The sequence below is a fragment of the Lachnellula hyalina genome (assembly GCF_007821495.1).
Source record: "Lachnellula hyalina strain CBS 185.66 chromosome Unknown contig00107, whole genome shotgun sequence".
Taxonomy (NCBI): domain Eukaryota; kingdom Fungi; phylum Ascomycota; class Leotiomycetes; order Helotiales; family Lachnaceae; genus Lachnellula; species Lachnellula hyalina.
This window is the reverse complement of record NW_022157221.1, coordinates 77,017-97,385: the sequence shown is the minus strand read 5'-3', so window position 1 is coordinate 97,385 and position 20,369 is coordinate 77,017. Positions and strand designations below refer to the sequence as shown.

The 20,369-nt window shown below is 49.0% G+C and overlaps 7 protein-coding genes across 7 annotated transcripts; 4 read left to right on the top strand and 3 right to left on the bottom strand.

The window, feature by feature from the left end:
* Nucleotides 1-110: 110 nt before the first annotated feature.
* Nucleotides 111-1,152, top strand: LHYA1_G006079 (Succinate dehydrogenase assembly factor 2, mitochondrial; the record flags this gene model as incomplete). Its single annotated transcript, XM_031151020.1, has 3 exons — nucleotides 111-549; nucleotides 604-1,053; nucleotides 1,109-1,152. The coding sequence occupies 3 exons, from the start codon at nucleotides 111-113 to the stop codon at nucleotides 1,150-1,152; spliced, it is 933 nt and encodes a 310-aa protein (XP_031003881.1).
* A 475-nt stretch (nucleotides 1,153-1,627) lies between these two features.
* wetA (Developmental regulatory protein) lies at nucleotides 1,628-3,658 on the top strand (the record flags this gene model as incomplete). The annotated part of the gene is made up of 1 exon (XM_031151019.1): nucleotides 1,628-3,658. One exon carries the CDS (start codon nucleotides 1,628-1,630, stop codon nucleotides 3,656-3,658), a length of 2,031 nt encoding a protein of 676 aa, XP_031003882.1.
* A 1,207-nt stretch (nucleotides 3,659-4,865) lies between these two features.
* On the bottom strand, nucleotides 4,866-6,952 carry PXL1 (Paxillin-like protein; the record flags this gene model as incomplete). The annotated part of the gene is made up of 3 exons (XM_031151018.1): nucleotides 4,866-6,622; nucleotides 6,673-6,792; nucleotides 6,844-6,952. 3 exons carry the CDS (start codon nucleotides 6,950-6,952, stop codon nucleotides 4,866-4,868), a joined length of 1,986 nt encoding a protein of 661 aa, XP_031003873.1.
* Nucleotides 6,953-10,631: 3,679 nt separating this feature from the next.
* ino1 (Inositol-3-phosphate synthase) lies at nucleotides 10,632-12,350 on the top strand (the record flags this gene model as incomplete). Its single annotated transcript, XM_031151017.1, has 3 exons — nucleotides 10,632-11,335; nucleotides 11,391-11,993; nucleotides 12,041-12,350. The coding sequence occupies 3 exons, from the start codon at nucleotides 10,632-10,634 to the stop codon at nucleotides 12,348-12,350; spliced, it is 1,617 nt and encodes a 538-aa protein (XP_031003874.1).
* Nucleotides 12,351-12,772: 422 nt separating this feature from the next.
* LHYA1_G006075 (uncharacterized protein) lies at nucleotides 12,773-14,435 on the top strand (the record flags this gene model as incomplete). Its single annotated transcript, XM_031151016.1, has 3 exons — nucleotides 12,773-13,102; nucleotides 13,185-13,900; nucleotides 13,958-14,435. 3 exons carry the CDS (start codon nucleotides 12,773-12,775, stop codon nucleotides 14,433-14,435), a joined length of 1,524 nt encoding a protein of 507 aa, XP_031003875.1.
* Nucleotides 14,436-17,096: 2,661 nt separating this feature from the next.
* On the bottom strand, nucleotides 17,097-18,009 carry DHG2_1 (L-rhamnose-1-dehydrogenase; the record flags this gene model as incomplete). The annotated part of the gene is made up of 2 exons (XM_031151015.1): nucleotides 17,097-17,559; nucleotides 17,669-18,009. The coding sequence occupies 2 exons, from the start codon at nucleotides 18,007-18,009 to the stop codon at nucleotides 17,097-17,099; spliced, it is 804 nt and encodes a 267-aa protein (XP_031003876.1).
* Nucleotides 18,010-18,618: 609 nt separating this feature from the next.
* On the bottom strand, nucleotides 18,619-20,015 carry rhmD (L-rhamnonate dehydratase; the record flags this gene model as incomplete). Its single annotated transcript, XM_031151014.1, has 3 exons — nucleotides 18,619-19,640; nucleotides 19,667-19,848; nucleotides 19,900-20,015. 3 exons carry the CDS (start codon nucleotides 20,013-20,015, stop codon nucleotides 18,619-18,621), a joined length of 1,320 nt encoding a protein of 439 aa, XP_031003877.1.
* Between the last annotated feature and the right edge of the window lie 354 nt (nucleotides 20,016-20,369).

Sequence of the window (20,369 nt, the reverse complement as noted above, 5' to 3'; positions counted from 1 at the left end):
CGCAGACGAGAGCTTCCCCATACTTGTATACTCTCAAGACAACAACAGTTCGATTGAGGGAGCTCAACATCAACCATCTTCTGTAACCCCAACACTTCAAATATCACATAATGTCGTCAGCTAGATTGATTCTACGCTCCGTGAGGCCTTCAATGGCCTTCACGCGCCCAATATCCATGACCGCGCGCCGCCTGGCTGGTCCCGGAAACTCGAAAGAACACGAAACGGCAGCAGGCCACCGCAAGATCCAGACCGAGAAACCACTCAATCCCCATATGACGAACACGACATCGACAATCGCAAACGATATGCCATCTGCGGGAGCTCGGAAAGCGCCTCCGGAGCTCCTAACGTCTGTTGATGCGGATTTTGTGCCGAAAGACTCTGTGCCGGAGAATACGGAGCGTATGACGGGTGGCACGCAGAAAGCCCCTGAGGATGGACCAAATGCTGAGATGGGTGTTGGGCAGATGGAGGGAGCAAAGTTTAAAATTGAGCCGTTGAGGAGAACGGGTGAGGATGCGAATACTACGAGAGCTAGGTTGTTATGTTCGCACTCATCCCCCTTCCATAACAATGGCCTAGGCTAATCATTGGATTCAGATCAGAGCCGCAAGAGAGGAACACTGGAGAGTGATCTTCTCATGTCTACGTTCGCAGAAGCACACCTTCGAGATATGACTCCTGCGCAGATGGCACAATTCGATCTATTCTTGGACGAAAATGATTGGGATATATATTATTGGGCCACGCAGGAACCTACGCCTACATCACAAGAGACAGCTGAGGGAGCTGGCCGTGGACCAGAAGGCGCTACGGCTAATGCTCAAGGCACGGATAAGGAACCAAAACTTGAGACGGATGAGTGGCGACAGGGCAGCCCGAGGAGCGGGGAATGGGCTCAGACTATTGGGACATTCAAGCCAGCGTATAGACCGGTGCCGACGAGGTGGAAGAATAGTGAAATTCTAGCGATGCTGAGACGACATGTCATCTCGAGGTCTGCAGGTGGTATTCATGAGGAGCCGCTGGATGCTAAGAGTACTGGTGGTGGTAAGTATGCCTGGAGAGAGATATAGAAGGAGCCTTGCTAATAATCTCATTGCAGGTATGGCGTTTATGCCTCCTGTATTCTCAACGGATCGCCCATGATAGTTTTCAGCAATGCTATGTACATTTGATCCAAACTTCATGTCCCATCAGATTCGCATACGTACTCGTATTCTACTTACGAGAGTAGTTCTCTAGATGCCTATACACTCTGGAAACTCAACGTAGATACCAACTTTTCATGTTTTTGCTAACTCAAATTCAGCCTTGGGAGAAGGTCTTCTTTGTGCAATAATGCGGAAGATAACCATCACCCCGGCACCTCATATGTCATAGCCAACTATGCCGACGGTACGTAAGCCCTGCAAACGTCAGGTAATGTGTGAGGTTGGAGCACTGCTCGAGAAAGCAAATCCATACCCGCCACCCATTCCTCTTCATGTATTATTCGCTTAGCAGTCGAATTCCGGAGCCATGGAGCATTGAGGAATGCGGATATGCACCCCGCCTTTTTGTGAAATGGAAGCATTCCACACCCAACCACTGATCTTGCACGCAGCTCGCCACCACAAATGCAATGGCAGGCAACGAGAATGTTGATCGCCCCCTCGAGGAATCCATGTCATGTTTGATTGCGGTGCAAACTGTCAATTATCACGTGTGGCACGTGGAAGACAAAGGTCAATCACGAGAAGGTCTCACATTCCAGATATTTCATTATAGTTATGTACAGAATAATGCAGATGGCTGGTATTCTCCTCAGGCACCTGATCTACGCATAAGTATCTCCCCTCAGACCGTTTTTGTCACGTTTACTTCGTCATTACTTCCCCTGCCTTTTACAGATCCGTCACTGCAAGCCACTGAGAAGCACTACATAAACCTTATTCCCAAACCTTATTCCAACCTTGTTAACGAGTCCGCATTCTTTAGCATGTCTTCCTCTGCCGTCGCTTCTTACCCCAGCGACAAGGGGACCGACCCAAACTTCTTCGGGCAAGGATTCGAGGATCTGGACCACGATTTCTTCGAACAATTCCTGACGTTCAGCCCCACTTATAGCGAACGGTCCGAATACTCTGCTCTCCCGCAACCAAATTATCTGCAACGATCACTTAGCGATAGTCACGAGACCCTGAGCTCCCTCGAAGATGACTCGAAGAACACAAATGCTCGCGAGTCCTGGCAAGGCGATTCCTGGGCGACATTCGATCCAGCCTTAGCCTCATCACGCCCTAGTCATATACAAGGCAATGGCCTATACTCGTCTGGCAGAGCCGCGATTTCAGATGGCGAGCTTCTCAGCCTTGAAGGAATCACATTGGATTCCCCTCATATACTCGCCCCCCCTCAGCATTCTTTACCATCATCACCCTCATCAGCCGCGACTGTAGCTTCTCGAAGAAAGACTCGTCTCGTGGAATCACTTTCTAAGACATTCAAAAAAGCGACTAGCAATATCGAAAGATCTCTTCGGAGCCCGATTCGAAAGAACTCTTCCCCAAAAATGGGACGTGCTCCCAATCTTAGCCAGTCAAGCATCGAGAATTTGGGAAATAAGCTTCAAGCGGATGCATTGACGTTCAAGTTCGACTTTGAAGAAAACCCGGTTTCCTTTCTATCACCTACAGGGGTTGCCGATAGACCTACCACCCTGGACGAGATTCTCGAACTTGACGTTAGAAGGCCTGACGGACCCGCATACAATACTCCGCAGATAAATCAAGCTACTGCATTACAAACACCTCAGACAACTCCATTATTGAGCAATGATCATTCTCCGAAATCAAACGGAGAGGAAGTTGGTTTTCCGATTACTCCTCAACACCAGAACACCACGGCCTTCTGGTGGCGACAGGCACCTGGATCTTCAGAGCGCAACAACTTTGGTAGCCCGAGCATATACCCATCAGCCGACATAGAAGTACCGATATGGTGGAATCATGCCCCCACTGCACCCATGGCCCAGCCTTTACCAAATGGATATCACACCAACCCGCAGCTCGCCACCAAGAGCCTCGCTCACCAACTCCAGAACGACCTAGCATACCAAAACAACGACATCTCTTGCAACTCATCCATCATGGCATCAGGACTCATGATCCAAATGCCAGGTTTCACACCCCAGCAATCCTTCGTCACCTCGCCACCCCTGAAGCAACAAGGCTTCACGCATTCAGCTCCTCAGCCGCAGCCAAGATACCACGCCCGCCGACCCTACAACCAAGCCTCACCCAGGCAGCCATCGCAAACAAGTCCAGTGCGCAAAAATCGCTCGAGCGGCTCTAGCGACTCGGACTCACCTAAATCCCCATCGACGGGGACGGGTTTCCACGTCCGCAAGCGCAAGTCGCCTAAAATGAGCAAGCACTCGACGCCGCGAATGGCACCTGGATTTGGAGGCGCGGGCGACTTTGTCAACTATACACCGAGTGATAGCAGGAAGATCTTGACGGGTGTTGCGCCCAGCGGGTCGTCGAAAACTAAGGCGCGGAGAGAGAAGGAGGCTATGGATAAGAGGAGGAGGCTTTCTCAGGCGGCGTTGAGGGCTGTTAAGGCTGCGGGAGGGGATGTCGAGAGCCTTGTTGAACAGGGCCTGTTTGCATAAATTTATTAATACTTGTCTTTCGCTTTGGTGGTAATTAATGGATCGCAGCTTTTGTATATGTCTGAGACCTAGTAGCGTTGTACACGATCAGAACAATAATAATTAATTACCTTTATACCTTACTCGTGAATTACTGAATGTGATGTTTCAATTAGGGTGAGGATTTTCCTTACTCTCACTCTTTTCCTTTCAAAATTGAACGATATGTCTGATACGAAGTGCTTGAGTCATTCTATATGATAAGAGCTTAAAATGCTTCACTCCGACATTCGACCTCAACTTTCCGGGATGCAGTAATTCAAACATCCCATAACCCCTGATTCATTCATACTCCGCGCAACATTACAAAGACCGGATCAGATAGTGCACTTCCCAGGGATTGATATATCCCCAATGAGAAGTCATTACACACGAAAGAAAATAGGCCATGTTCAAATATCTGCTATTTTCTAGCAGTCTGTCTGTCCCTTTGACCTCATTCATGATTTCTTCCGATGTTTTACGAATACCTCAGAATCGAAAAGCGTCATCCATTATCCTTACTGCTGATTACATCGGCTCCATTGCCGTTCGTCTTTCTTGATTGGTACATTGTAGCCGTAAACTTTGCGGATAATTCCTGGCGCAGCCCGTTGGACAGCCATGTATGAGCCCGGATCCCAGATCGTAATCTTACCACCTGTGTATATTGTCAGATTATGGTCATTGATATACAGTGACATATGCTTTTAATAGAACAGATACTCCGTGCAGTCACACCGTAGTAGAAAGGCTCTCCATGTCGCAACGCTTGTGTTCAGTCCGCCGCTCCTGCGTATGTAATGGTACATGGTATTCTCGGGTACCCGTAATGACGTCCCGGAAACCTACAGTTAGTCGCAGTCACAGCATAAACACATGATTGTCGTGGGCCTCGTTCGATACGTTGATTCCCTTATATCTACATACATATATACATTATTTTAAATGCCTGCTACCCCTCGGCAACATGCTTAACGAGGGTATAACTAACCCCAAATAGTTTAATGAATCCAATTATGCAATCCCAGATGCGAAAATAGGGGAAGGGTATAAGACGGGCGGGCCATGCCGTGTAAATGCAGAAAGGGTAAAAAAAAAGTCGCTTTGTCGAAAGGTCATATCCAAGCGGATCTCCTGTGAAGAATCAAAGTTAATAGGTTCCAGTGTCTCATAAGTCCGGTCACGGTCACATCATCAGTCTCGTCGTTCGACGCTCCATCTTGTTCGTCCCAGCTCCTAATCCAGGGCCGAGAAGTCTGCCTTGTTGCGCTCTCCTAAACGCGTCTCGTTCGCAGTATACTCGTCCGTTCATCTCAAAATAGTCATGCTTTAAGCTTCTCTTGCAATCTGCGCATGTCAAACAACCGGGGTGGAATTTCTGCTTCCTCTCGCTTTCAAGAAACTGGCCTTCGATTCCTTTGTCACACGCCGTGCAAATGCTTCCGTTCAATTTGTGATAGTGTCGCTCACAATATGGCCGGTCGTTGATCACATAGAAAGTCGAGGCTTGGAATGGCTCGGAACATGTCGCGCATACGAAGCAGTGCTTGTGATACCGTCCGGTCAAGCGTCCATCAGCTGAAGATACAGATTTGCCGGTGATTGCTTGGCCGCAGCCTTTGCAATTTCCTTTCGTGGCCGTGGTCCGGCGAACAGGCTTCTCCCGAGTGTTGTTTCCATTTGGAGTTTGCGCACGAGGAGATTTGATTGGTTGAAGAGGAGAGATGCGCCCGCCATTTTGGATTGCAGGATCCATAGGAGATTCTGGACCAAGCATACTGCTCTTGAGAAGCGGCGGCGGTGCGAGGGAACGCGCAAATTGCTCCTCGACCTTCGGAGGGGATGAACTTGTAAGTGGCTGGGTTGGTGCTATACCAAGCATTGAAGATTGAAGGCCAGACATCAAAGCATCCAAGTTGGTAGACTCAGATGGCTGACGGGGTGATCGACCAGAGCCGACTGATAGCGGAGGGCTTGATCGCGAGCTCGCCTTGCTCTCCTCGCTGTACCCAGATGCATCTGAAGACTGCGAATCTGTGGGCGTGTGATATGGGTTGCCAATCCCAAACTCGGCCGCAAGATTGAGGTTGAAGGGTACAGGCGGTGCATCACCAAGTCTGGCATCAGTCCTAGGTCTAATTATGCTAGCGCCTCTTGGAGGAAGAGGCCTTGAGAGGTCAGGTCCTGAGATTGCTTGCCCTGAGATCGACTGCTTTCTTTTCGCTGGGCCCGGGTCTGTAGGCCTCCTGGCAGGGGGCTGACTTGGAATCCTTGCTGGGAACGTTTGCGACCTGTCTTCGGGGCGTAAAGGTTGCGGCTCACTGTCCTCAGGTGGTGGTCCAAATCCTCCATACCCATTATTTCTAGGAACCTTGGGCGCCGCAATGCCGGATTTTGAGGAAACCGAACTCATGGTTGACGAACGAGAATGTCCAGGTCCAGGTCCGGCGGTAGAGGGTCGAGGTATTGACCCGCCCACTTCTGCTGTACTTGTGGACATCGTGGGATCCCTTAGGTTACCTAAAGTTGCTTGTCTTTGATGCCCTCGACCAGCTGCAGAATCTGGCGCCTGTCTTCGACCATTTACATCAAACGGCCCTGGCGCTATTGTGTTCATCCTCTGGAGTAATCCACCACTACTAACCATTCTCGGGCTAACAGGCGCATACATCGGGTCTACATCAGGACTACCGTTTCCGGTCCTAAGGTATTCTGGATCCTGTTTGGGTCGGCTTTGCGGAGCTGCTTTTGTTGGAAAGGGAGGGAAGGCACAATCCAGGTTCGAAGAGAGAATTTCGGGTGAAGGTGGCCTTCTGGCTAAAGGTGCAGTCGCACTTCGGAGGGGCCTCCCAAATGGTGAACGTGAGCGATCAATTGGAGACATCGTTCTTGAGGGTGAATCGCTCCTGGGAGTCAAAGGGCTCTGGGAAAAATACGGACGGTCTATAAGCTGTCAGTACCGTTATTTCACCTGATTCCTTGTAATGACTTACTAGCAGCCGAAGTATCGACTTTTGGTGGTATCGCTCTAGCAGGATTCAAGAACCCAGAGCCATTTGTAGGATTTCGATTGTGTGCCCTGCCGGAGAAAGATTTATCTGGTGGGGGAGTAGCTGCAAAATCTCAATCAGCTCTAGAAGGTTGCGGAATGGGCAAATACATACCGGCGCCATTACAAACATGCTCTCCGAGTTGCGAGATTTCGATATCTTGAGCACACATGGAGCATTTTATTGTCGGCAAGAAGCTCGACGGTCTTGCGGTGTCCGCCATCCTTTCCAATTCTCGTCACTCCAGTTACTCTTTCACGCAGACTGCTCGTTTTCATCAAGACATACACCGCGTCAGTTTGGCGGTGAGTCGAAAGTTCTCCGCAATGAAAAGATGGTCGATCGAAAGTTTTGTTCCGTTCCCAAATACCCCGCAGACTTCCTAATAGGCAATGTTCCGAATTCAAGTGGTATTGAGAGGCGAGGAAGCTGTACGGTCGCAATTCCTCCTGCGTCTATTGATGTTTTCAGGTGGGTGTTCGAGTGGAAATTAGGAGAAGAGAGGCCGTATTAGGCGGTGAAGCTGGGTGATGAAGCAATAACAGATGCTCCTAGGCCGGCTGGGACTGTAAGGACTGTGGGAGAAGAAAGTGGTGACACCGGTGACGCTCGAAAGAGGGATTCCTGGTTGCGGATGTGTTACAAATGAAGGACGAGGGAGACTTCCAACGTTCGGGGATGCACGAAGGCGTAAAACCAGCCAGGGGCTTCTTGTACAGTAGTGGACCCAAGCCAAGCCAAGCTCGGACAGGGTTGGCGATAGGGCGGGTCAGTCAAGCTGCATGAACCTACGAAGGACTAAATTTGCGATGTTGAATTGCGTTTTACGATCTTGTGATTAATGATACGATACGGTACAAAGCCTTTTACAGGTAAGTAAACACGACAATCATGGAAATGATGAAGCATCTGGAGATATTTCACGTATATACTTGTAGACGGGCGGGAGGTTAGCCTTCTAGAATTCGGCTTCCACGCCCACGCCATCGCTCCTCCCGAGCGAACCCATTTTTATCGAGATTGAGGACCAAAATGGAAATTTCAAACTCGGGCAAGCCACCAAAACCTACACATATCGATCCAGGCCGTTGTTTTGCGGGAGTACTAACAACACGTCTGACGCAGTCGCACACGGCTAATAAGGAAAGCATATTTGTTCAACTCGATATTGTACAACGTACACAAGAACTCGTCAATCGACAACAATGCAGTAACATCATGTCCTTATCTCGGCGGGGAACTGTTTCCCATGCCTTTTTAATCTCAATCTCAATCTCAACCTCGCTCCTGAAGCTAAGCTAAAGTAAGTAATTGCCAATTGGTGATGTGGTGTGGTGTGGTTGGTACAGTAGGCAGGTAGGTAGGTATCATTGGCCAATCTCGAGAACTTTAACCGCGTTCATCCATTCTACTCCGTAGCCAGAGAGAGGACCGGCACGCAATGGGGATGAATTGATGATTTGCTCAGGGGAAATTTGGCCGCCCTGATCAGCAACGACGCAGCCAAATCAAGCAATCACTCTCTGAATCGGGTGGGTGATCTGCATGATAACCGCCATCGGTCCCTTCGGTAAAGTCACTCCTCTCCATCACCAAGTCTCGCCTTCACAGATCAGCGTGGGTGGCTTGTATCGAGATCGTGTTTCGTGTATGGCGTTCAAGTGTACGAAGGTATATATTTGTTTACAAAACCTCCCACACGAGGCATGCCATGTTTTGCTCCCTAGTATTGTCACCACCCAGTCAACAACATGTCAAATATACGCTTAGATGACGTGCAGGCGTCGTCTGTGCAACGATTCACGGCATCTTCTTTTACCTTATTTCAGAAGTCGCTCTAGGCTCTTTCGGCACTTGAACCCAAAAGTCTCGGAAACAATTCTCAATCATGCTAAACTTCAGTAATGTATTTTTTCCTCTTGAGTCTTGACTCCCGTCGTTGAACAGTTCTCGGGGCTAGTAGGAGATGAAAACCAATGCGTTTCTCATGCCAGGAATGCTCGGATTGAGGTGATATCCGAGCTCCATGCCCTAATATTCCATGACCTTACGTCCATATCAGCCAGATTGTCCAGAACGCTGCAAACATGGATATCAGAATCTCAATGCCGAATGTCATCCATACCGCTTACCCCTGATATCTAGCACCTCGGCTTGTTTTTCATCCAAGCCGCATGTATGTAAAATGTGGTTTGCCAAGCTTGGCTAATTTCTCAAGCTTTTAAGCCTGATTGAACGCATGGTGATTGTTCTCATCCAGCTCCCAGATACATTATGCTAATCTTTGAAGCAGAGGAAGTTGTTTCTGGTATTGGACTGGATTGAAATCTGGGAAACTGAAGTTCCGCAACTTCCAATTGTTCCTGGGATCGTAGAGATGTCACCGGAGCTTCATCCGAACCTCAATGCTTCGTACATCCTACCATGCAGTTCCGGTGGACTAGATGTCTACCAAGTAATGTAAAGTTCAACAATGTACGTCAAGACGGTACTGTCTTGACACTGTCTTTGGAAAGGCATCACGTTGCATGGAACCATTGGACTCGATTGTCTTCCTGATCGACTTAGTGCCAAATTCAAGTGGGATTCGTGGCCACCAATGAATGCTACACTACGCTCCAAACTCACTTCTATCTTACCATAAAGATTCTCAGACGTGCAACAAAATGCCGCACCTCAAAAGCCAACGAGATGTAGGCCAAAAGGCGGCGCTTGCTCGCATATTGACGCGCCAACCATGGTTGATGCGCTACCAGACCGCTACTTTCTTGTCCGCAAACTGCCACGTAACGATAGGACACAAAAGAAAGATTTGCTGTATCTCAAGAGTTCACGACAGAAGACAATCAAGCAGGTCTTGGCCTTGCGATATGCACGTTGTAGAGGCGGGCTCCTGTAGTCGGTCGAAGGCTTTGGTATGGCTAAGATTGGATTATGAGAGGACTATAGAGCCTCACTCAACAAAGTTTTTACTGTATATCTTAGTTCTCTTCCGCTTCTGTGATGGGTTAATACTTTCCGATTGACAAGAACGCCCCTAGTGTGCTGTTTGGGGGCTGCACTTCCCTTCCCCATGTCGTGCGATCCACTTACTACCCCTCCCCCTCCTCCACAAACGCTACCCCCTTTTCTGGAGTCAAAGCGAGTGCGACATCGGGGCCATTGGGGGCCATTGGGAGAAGAACACGAATGCGATGATAAGTAGGTACTTATTTCAATCTACTGTACGTATAACATACCACTAATGCACGTGTTAAGTAAGCTGTTCCTGATCTGTTGTCTTTATCGACTGCAAGCTGCATGCAGTCTGCCCCACCATCAGCCGTTGATTTTTTGGTGGGGCAAATAACCGAAGTTCCCATGGCATGGTCCTACACCTACTTTATCTCGTACCCCTCCCCTCTTGTTCGTCTTCTTCTTCTTCTCTCACCAAACACACAAACAATTTCAGAATTGCAAAGTAGTTCTCGTAACCTCTTACCCAATTCAACCCCAATCGATCGCACTACGAGTGTGGTCACCCCGTCGTCAAGACGTTTTCCAACCTCCTCAACTCGTAAGTTTTCCACCAAATACCCCCCATCTTGACGCAGAAGTTTCGATACTTTCCCACCAGCAGCAACAATACCTTGCCTTTTCTCTCTACAACTTCACGACTGGGTAGCATTATGAACATGAACACCGCTGACCCATTATTTCCTAGATCGCATCACCCGTTTGCCGGAGGCCGTTGCTCTTCTCCTGAAGGAGCTTCGGACTCGCCTTTAACAAGATAAACAAACATAAATCCTTGTAACCAACACCTCATACACCTCCGGCACTTCGTGGTTTTGCATCCGCTACACACTCAATACACATAAATCCTTTACATTCCAACAAACTTCCCACAAGACTCTTTCACCATGGCTCCCCACGCTGAAGTCGGTAACGGCTTCTCGACCAGTTCAGCTTCAAGTTCTCCTGCCACTCAGGACCTCTTCACGGTCAGCTCACCCAATGTCACCTACTCTGACGACGAGATCAATACCAAGTATGCCTACCGTACTACCTCTGTCACTGAGAATGGCGATGGCAAATTCGTGGCCACTCCCAAGGAGACTCTCTATGACTTCAAGGTTGACCGCAAGATCCCCAAGACCGGCATGATGCTCGTTGGTTGGGGTGGTAACAATGGCACAACTGTCACCGCAGGTATCATTGCCAACCGTCTCGGGCTCTCCTGGGATACTCGTGAGGGCCCTCGTGCAGCTAATTACTATGGCTCTGTTGTTATGGGTTCAACCATGAAACTTGGTATAAATGCTAAAACCGCTGAGGACGTCAACATCCCCTTCCACAAAGTCCTGCCTATGGTCCACCCCAATGACCTCGCCATCGGCGGATGGGACATCAGCGGCATGAACCTGGCCGCTGCCATGGACCGTGCTGCCGTTTTGGAGCCAACCCTCAAGGCCCAAGTCAACAAGCAGATGACTGCAATGGTCCCTCTTCCCAGCGTTTACTATCCTGACTTCATTGCCGCTAACCAGGAGGATCGTGCTGACAACTGCCTCGCTGGTAGCAAGGCTAGCCTTGAGCATGTTGAGCAGATCCGCAAGGACATTCGGTAAGTACTTGGTAACCTTTCCACTTTTAAAAAGCAAGTGCTGACAGTGAATTAGTGACTTCAAGGCCAAGAACGGTTTGGACAAGGTCATTGTTCAGTGGACCGCCAACACTGAGCGTTTCGCAGAGCTCGTTCCAGGCGTCAACGACACCGCTGATAACCTCATGAAGGCAATTGAGAATGGCCATGAGGAAGTCGCTCCTTCCACCATTTTCGCTGTTGCTTCTATCCTTGAAGGTGCTCCATTCATCAACGGCTCTCCGCAAAACACCTTCGTTGCTGGTTGCATTGAGCTTGCCGAGAAACACAAGTCCTTCATTGGCGGAGATGACTTCAAGTCTGGCCAGACCAAGATGAAGTCTGCTCTTGTTGACTTCTTGATCAGCGCTGGTATCAAGCTCACTTCCATTGCATCTTACAACCATCTTGGCAACAACGATGGCAAGAACTTGAGCTCCCAGAAGCAGTTCCGCTCCAAGGAGATCTCCAAGTCCAATGTCGTCGATGACATGGTTGCGGCAAACAATGTGCTCTACAAGAAGGGTGAGCACCCTGATCACACTGTCGTTATCAAGTACATGCCTGCTGTTGGTGACAACAAGCGTGCTCTGGATGAGTACTATGCCGAGATCTTCATGGGTGGTCACCAGACTATCTCGTAAGTCAATCACTGTTGTATTTCATGGCTCCTGCTAATCATCTCAGTCTCTTCAACGTCTGCGAGGACTCGTTGCTTGCTTCCCCATTGATTATTGACCTTGTCTTGATTGCAGAGATGATGACTCGTATCCAATGGAAGTCTAGCTCTACTGATGGCGCTGCTACTAAGGAGTTTGGAAACTTCCACAGCGTGCTATCCATCCTCAGCTACATGCTTAAGGCTCCATTGACCCCTCCTGGAACCCCAGTCGTCAATGCTCTTGCTAAGCAGCGAGGTGCTCTAACCAACATCTTTCGCGCCTGTGTCGGTCTCGAGCCAGAGAATGATATGACTTTGGAGCACAAGTTGTTCTAATTGCATCTTGCGTTCGTAGTCTCTTCGTATGGAATTGCTTCAACGGAATTTATGGCATGTTAGACGCACGAGTTTCTCGGACGTAGCATCAATTCTGGATATCTTAGTTTACAGTTGCGTGGATTTGATGAGTCGAGTTTTGTGGAGTACCCTCTAGTCTATCTCATGGCGATAAGTGCTATGCATTCATTCTTTAGACATATATAATAGAATTTCAATTGCTCTTCACATAATAGCTTTCAACGGATAATGGTGTGGTTGTCAAGTGAGTGTTTTCGTTGTTGGCTAGCGGAAAGTTATCCGTCCGAAACATCCACGCGATTCAATTCGGACAACATTCAACCTCTTATGATCACAGCGCATTACTACTCACCTTGTTAGAACTATTGTAGTCTATTCATACCCCCAAAAGCGAATGCAAGATGCCTCAAGCATACCCTTCCATCCAATCCTTTTACAAAAGAGAGGCCGCAGCAGGAAACGGAGAAGCTGCCCCTAAAGAACCCCCAAGACACGGCGATGGCTTCACAGAAGAAGAACTAGCTGATGCAGTGGACCCTTTGAACCGCAAATGGGACCCAGAGCGCGAGTACGAAGAATGCACCATCGACCAGCTTATCCCCGGACCGAAGGCTGTCATGTTCGTTGGCCGCATCGTTAACTTCACTACCATCATCGGTCAGAGCCAGAAGCAGCCAAAGGCGACGGGCTGGCATTATATGCTGGTCAAGGATGACAGTGCTGCGATCTCGGTCTCTCTCCCCACACCTTTTCCTTTTATCAATCAAGTGGTGATATTTAGTGCTGATTTGTATTTTCTTCTTTTCTCCGCAGGTTAAGCTCTACTTTGCTCACAATCCGTACCCGCTTAAGCTGGGCTACCTGGTTTCCATCTGGACGGGATTCATCTCAGACACGTCAAAAGGAGACGCTGTTACTATCGATGGAGTTATCGTCTGCGCGAATCTGTTTCCGGGCCGCGTCACCTCGGATCATATCATGATCCATACGACGCTCGGCACGAACGCTCTCTGCCACGCACCGATTGGGTTCCGCAAGGGACAGCCGCTGCCGGGGCTCATGGCGCTGGATAGCTGGGTCCGCGATGGGCATGATGGCGTTCAGGGGGCGAAGATCCTGGCTTGTGTCAAGAGTGTTGGAGCAAAGCGGAAGATTGCTAAGAAGAACGGAGGCGAGTGCGAGATACTCGAGGTGTTGCTATTTGATCATACAGGGGAGGTGAGGATGGCTGTTTGGGATGGCATGATTGAGTCGGCGAAGGAGTGGGTGTCTGGACAGACTATCTTGCTGATCTCGAACCCGGGATTTAGGGTTGAGTATCAGGGGAAGGGCAGTGTAAGTGTGATTCGCCAGACGATGATTGAGATTGAGCCTGAGTTTCCTGACGCCGAGTGGTTGCGGAAGTATGCGGTGGGGCTGACGAAGAAGGAGAGTTTGTGTTTGGAGTTTCCGGAGGATGTGTGGGATATAGATGCTGCAGAATATGGAGCCTTTAGGCCATTGTATACACTTGCTGAGCTGGATACTTGGTACGTCCTATTCCCTTGCCCTAATAATCATCTAACTTACTTATGTTCTGGAATAAGGGTTCGTTCAGATGGCCAGCAAGTCTTGACAGGCTTCCTCAGCATGACCATCATGGATATGTCCCTCGTCTCCTACCACCGCCGCAACATGCTCATGTGCGCTGAATGGTGCTCGCTCCCTTCCCCTTTCCCCTCCCACAACAAAAGCCACGCTAACCCAGGCAGCTGCGGCATACCTATCTATTCCAATATGCTCTCCACACCCTGTCGCAACTGCAACATGTCCCTAACCCTCCACATCAACCCCAAGATCCTTGGCACTCTCCTCGACGAGACCGGCGCTATTGCACCGGGAAAACTACTCTGGAGCGAGAGGGCGTGGGAGAAGTTCTTCGGGAGGACGGTCAAGGAGGTATGTGTCATGAGCGCGGAAGAGGTTAGGCTTTTTGAGCAGAGGGTGATGTTCATGAGGATGCATCTGTGTTTTGGGTGGGAGGAGAATGTAGGACGGTTGGCTGTATTGGGGGTTTTTGCTTGAGGAAGAAGAGCAAGAAAGAAAAGAAAGGAAGGTATACGTAATATTTGGGAGAATTGCTATTTGCTTTTGTAATAGCGTCATTGACTGAAACTTGAAGTAGAGGAGAGGAGAGGAGTTATAAGATATCAAGTGGAGGAGTTTTGCTATTGGCCAAAGGGGGGACAACATACCATCAATTTCGCTGCAACCATTTGTAACCATGATCCATTTACAGCACTTTACAGTAGTCTTATCACAAAACCCACACTAGCCAACAAGCTGTGTCACCATGCCATACAGTAGCTCCTGTCTCACATTCCCCGGACATGCAGCAAGCTAAAAAGCTCGACGTGCAACAAAAGAAAAACCTCGCAGGAAGATGTAGGTGAGTACCTTAGGACGTCTTAGGCCCAAGCTACTTCGTCCCAGGCATAATAACCCCTCCAACAGGGGTGTGAAGGCGGGGGTTCTGCTAATAGGAGCTGGCATAGAAATGCACCCCTGGCACAACCCCCCCTGTTGGGGGGTTTATTATGCCTGGGACGAAGTAGAAGGGAACGATGTTGGATTGGATATTTGGCATCGGTAGGTAGGTACTCGTAGGGGTGAGCCGCACAGGTTCTTGGCGCGCACGGTTTGGAGATGGTGGTGAGATGTCGTTCGGGGATACAGGGGTGGGAATATGCAGGGGAAGTGAGGCTGGGTGGGAATTTGGGGCGCGGATACAAACTATACCCCTGGTCTTGGAATACAGCTCTTGATAAAGAGACACAATATATGAATCAAGGAAAGGAGGATAGATGCGTTTTTTTTCTTTCTGATTTGGTAGGTGGTTGCTAGGAGTTTTCAAAATTATAGTATATTGAAAACAAAATGTTAGGCTGATAGGAGCAGTTCGAGGACTTTAACTTTTACATGAAACCCAACAATGAATAAGCAAGTAAAGGAGTCAATTAGGTTAGTTATTGCTGACTGCTTTCATCATAGTCAGCACTTGGCATCATTAATCCCACAGCTTCGTCTAGCTAGGCGTCTATACCCATCAAGAAGGAGAACGGGGTTAGTAAACACTTACAAACGAATCAACCCAATGCTCTCAGCAATCCTAGCGAGTAGCCCGCAGAAAATATCCACAGTAACCCTCGACTCTTTAAGCAGAGCCTCGATCCCGCGACTAGCTGCCCAAAGAAATCCCATTTCACTCAATGAGTCTGCAGCTACTTCATCACAGACCTCCCACCCTTCTTAAGCTCCGTCACATACCGTCCAATAATCCCCGTATCCCAAAACCCCCTAACCTCCTGGATTTGCCTCCCATCCGTACCCTCCCCCGGCTCGCCTCCCCCCACGGTCCAAACAAAGAAGCTCGGAACCAAAACCTCATCCTCATCGCCCAGCAGTCGGAAATGCGCCAAACACTCGCAATACACCACGTCCCTGCCCTTCCCACCGCCATTGCCCACAACTCTCACTTCCATGATATTGTAGCGGATCTATGAGAAAGGCGCGGATTGGCGGGCGGTCCATTGCCAGATGTGTGAGGCTGTGAGGTGGACGTTGCCTTGGTGTCGTGAAATATGGCGAAGGGGGAGAGGAAAGCGGAGGCGGGAATGGAGGCGAGGTTCAGACTTTCTGTTGCTTTGCAGTACTTTTCGATGAAGTTTAGGGTTGGGTGTGAGCGACTTATGTCGTCGAAGGGACCGTAGTGGACAATTGATGCCATTTTTTGACATCCCTTTATTGCTGTGGGGGGTATTGTTAAGAGTGGAAAATAGAGCAGATTATGCATGGGGCTAAGAGGAAGGACACTATATTTAAACCCACTCCCAGGGACTGATATCTTTGAGTTGCATCCGCTACATAAGCAGATCAGAGTGTGGGGTTGTACAATGAGGTCCACTCAGCTATACCGGCCGTAAGAGCTGAATCTGATTACAGGACCACGAAATACTCCACAAAATCTAGCCTGTTAGCATGACTGTGTCGGAAAGGAGGGAGATCACTGGACCAGAAATGTACTAACTCAATAAAGAAACCACGGTTTCCAAAGAGCTTACTCGTTCGTGCGACATCAGTCCACGGTGGGCTGAATTGGCTATAATGCTTACGGACCTGATACAATTGCCACCAATTTTAAATTCTAGAAAGAACCGAGAGATACAGGGGTCACTCACTACTTGGTGAGATTTATAAGGAAACCGGACTGGGAAACCAGAAAGTGTACAGAAGAAAGTCATGCTGGTTATGTAAATCGCTTCGAAGGATGACTTTTACGTTTGCACGGCCATAGCATTTGGAATGAAACACGAGACAATACGACAATTATGCGAAGTACGACATACATATATAGCATGTATATTTCCCGATAATGGGCAACTTTCAAGTCTAGAGCCTCCTCGCTGTCCACGTATATGAAGGAAATCCGTCCTTGCTGAGCCACATGACTGCATTGACCTCTTGGTGAGTACAGAAAACGCTGCTCCCGAGCCTTCGGAGATGTAACAGCGGGTAGTGAGGAGTTGTACAGCATACACACTTTACTCTAGACCCAGTAACCAAAAGTTTTGGATTCCAAGCCTACCAAAGACCCCCCCCCTATAAGTTATATTATAGTAACTGGGACCCCATATGCCCAAAAAAACCGCTTGGCCCAGCCTACTTACCCAGCCTACTTAGACTTCTTTATTGTAAATTGACAAACAAACCGCCATCAACCAGCAACTGTGCACCGTTGACATACCCGCTCAACTCCTGACAAGCCAAAAACACAGCCGGGCCTGCCATATCACTCGGCTCACCAGTGCGACCAAGAGGGATGCGCGACTCCATGTATTCCCTCTTCTTATCATCATTCAGATCTTCGTCGTTAAGCTGCGTCTTGATGGTTCCCGGCAGCAGTGCGTTGCATCTGATCTTGTATTTGCCCAACGCTACAGCCATGCTCTGCATCAGGGAGAGCACGCCGGCTTTCGTGGGCGTGTAGTGTGTTTGCATACCACCGCCCACGAGAGCGGATATCGAAGATACGGCTATGATGCTGCCGCCGTCGCCTTGGGCTGCCATTTGTCGGGCGGCTGCTTGGCAGGAGTAGAAGGCACCGTCGAGATTAATGCGCACTGTGGAGGAGAAGAGATCATGGTCGAGGCTGGATATTTCGAGTTAGCTCTTGTTTCAGATCTTCCTTGTTAGAAGCCCCCTCCCCAGATTGTTCTCCTTCGTAAGGGATCCTGAAAGTCAAAGATGAAGCAACCTACTCCAAAAACTCCGCAAACTGGCAAACACCAGCATTGTTCACAAAAATATCCAAGCGTCCAAACTCCTTCACCGCACGCTCCACAAGATTCTTGCCCGTCTCTGGCTTCGTGACATCGCCCTCGACCTCGACCAGTCTGCCTGCCTTGTCATCCTTCTTTTTGATATCAGTAGCTTCTGCGAGCAGCGACGCTTTGTGGTGGGCGTCGGAGGGGAGGTTGAGGTGGTTGATTGCCACGTTTGCTCCTTGACGGATGTATTCGAGAGCTATGGCGCGCCCAATACCTGTAGTTCCACCAGTAATAGCAGCGATTTTCGAGGTGAGGAGGTAGTGGGGGGGCATGGCTGATGTGGGGTATGTAGCTTTAGGAGGAGGTTGTAGTGTTGTATTTGAGAAAGGGATTGTGGACTAAGTCTTAGGCAGATACGCGTGCTAATAACTAGGCTGTAGTCAGCGAGGGAGGTCAACTGTATAATATTGGAGAGAAATATTTGATTTTGCAGACAGAGGCATCTTGATGTTGGTTCACATCTTGATTGATCTGGTTTGGAGCTTGTCTGTGGAGACTTTCTCAGGGCAAGGATCCATCCACCCCGCGACTCGGCTTTTCGAGTCAATCATGCCCGAGACAATTTTTAGTTTGGTGGAGTTGAAGCTTGGGTATTTAGTAAGTCTCGTGTTACATAGAAGGTATGCTCAGAATGGCGGGTCGATAGGGGTGTGAATTGGCATGTGCTGGGGAATTGATTTTTGGAAATTTCTCAGAGGGCTACATGTCTATGAATCACAAGTCTTGAGATATTGTATGTACCTGGTCAACAAATCATGTCCCAACCTATTAACCTATCCCCAAATTCCAATGCCAACGTAGCAATGTGTACCTGATTACATGAAAAGCTCTATCAAGCTGTCAGATCCTTTACACCCTGAACTAAACCATGGATACCGCCTTTATCTTCTTCTGTCTTCTTTGGTTCCACCGGCGCCGCGCGGTCGACCCAGTGGTCTTTCAGGATTCGGAGTCAAAAGATATTGCGCTGGAATCAACTTAGCTGCTGGGTTTAGCGTCAAGCCAAAGCCCGGCTTGTCAAGTTGGGAGACATGCAAATAACCCTTTAGTGGGATGGGCTCGTCTAAGAACAAATCTCCAAAGACAGGCAACACACTCTTTCCATCAGGTGAGTTGGCAAGGTATTCTTGGAAAGGACAGTTGGTTTGGGATACAACAAAATGATAGCTGTACGGGCCGCTGGCATGGGGAACAACTGGAATGTCGTAAGCAGATGCCATGGCTGCTACTTTCAACAGTTCAGTCATGCCACCAAGCCACATAACATCGGGTTGGATGATGTCAAGGTTCCGTCCCTCGATGAGCTTTCGGAATCCGTATCTCGAATATTCGTGCTCCCCAGTAGTGAATTTCAGTTGAGGATGAGCTTGCTTGATCTGCGCAAATCCATCTGTGTCATCAGGAGACAAGCACTCCTCCCACCAGTTGATGTTGAGATCCAGACAAGCCGTAGCAAGCTCGATGGTATATGAGACGTTGAGACTCATGTAGCAGTCGACCATAATTGGAAAGTCGGGACCGACACTTTCTCTATGCTTGCGTAGGAACTCGACATTCTTCCTGAGGCCTTTGTGTCCTTCTTCCGGGCAGTATGGCAATGGAACTTTGGCACCCCAAAAGCCCATAGCTTTTGCGGCCGTTGGCTCTGGGCCAGTGCAGTAGAAGTCCAGCTTGTCTCTTGTGGCACCTCCGATAAGCTTGTACACAGGCTCGTTCCTGATCTTTCCCAATAAATCCCAAAGAGCAAGGTCAATCACTGAGATGACAGCAACTGGAAGTCCCTTGCGACCATAGAACATGGAACCTCTGTACATCTGCTCAAATAAATGGTTTGTATCACGAGGGTCGGCGCCAATGAGGAATCGTTCGAAGTGTTGGTGAACGAGCCAGCATGCTGGAGGACCTGGTAGTGTCTGTTAGTATACAGACCAAGATATCTAGCTTCTGGAGAGTGAGCAGTACCTCCAAAGCCAGTTGCAAAGCCGACTGTGCCATCTGAACCCTCAATCTCCACGCAGAAAGAACCCAATACGTTGATGCCCCAACTTGTTCTCGATGCTCGGTAGTTCTCCCACCTCGACATTGGGGTTGAGATAGACGTATCGATCAACCTGGGTTAAGGTCAGCAGAAGACTTGAGAACTAGATGCCCGTGGAACTTACCAATGACCTCCCTTGACATTGTGGTAGTCTCCTCCTGATCCAACACCGTCAACTACATAGGTGCGGATGGCTTTGATGGAAGGGAAACCCCGCGCTGCTGGTGATGATGTTGCCATTTTGACTGATGTTCAAGAAAAGAAGTAAAGGAGATCGTTTTCCGGGTAATCCACTCAACTTTAAATCAATTAAGCAAGCAAGCAAGCAATCAAGCTACCAGTTTGAAAGTAAATTTGAACAAAGCAAGCGCAATGGACGGACGGTTGGCAACGGCAGCTTTCTCCTGGTGGGGTATCATCGGTGCAAGATGCCCCAAGCGACCGAGGTTCAGGTGGATGTGGATCACTACCGTATCAGCCATCCCCTCGAGTCCAAGTACTGTAGGATAGTAGAGCGGAGACTCATGATGGTATTCTCGGATTGGCTAGATAGATGCACTCTAGAGAAGGTACAGAGATAGAGAGAGGATGCTG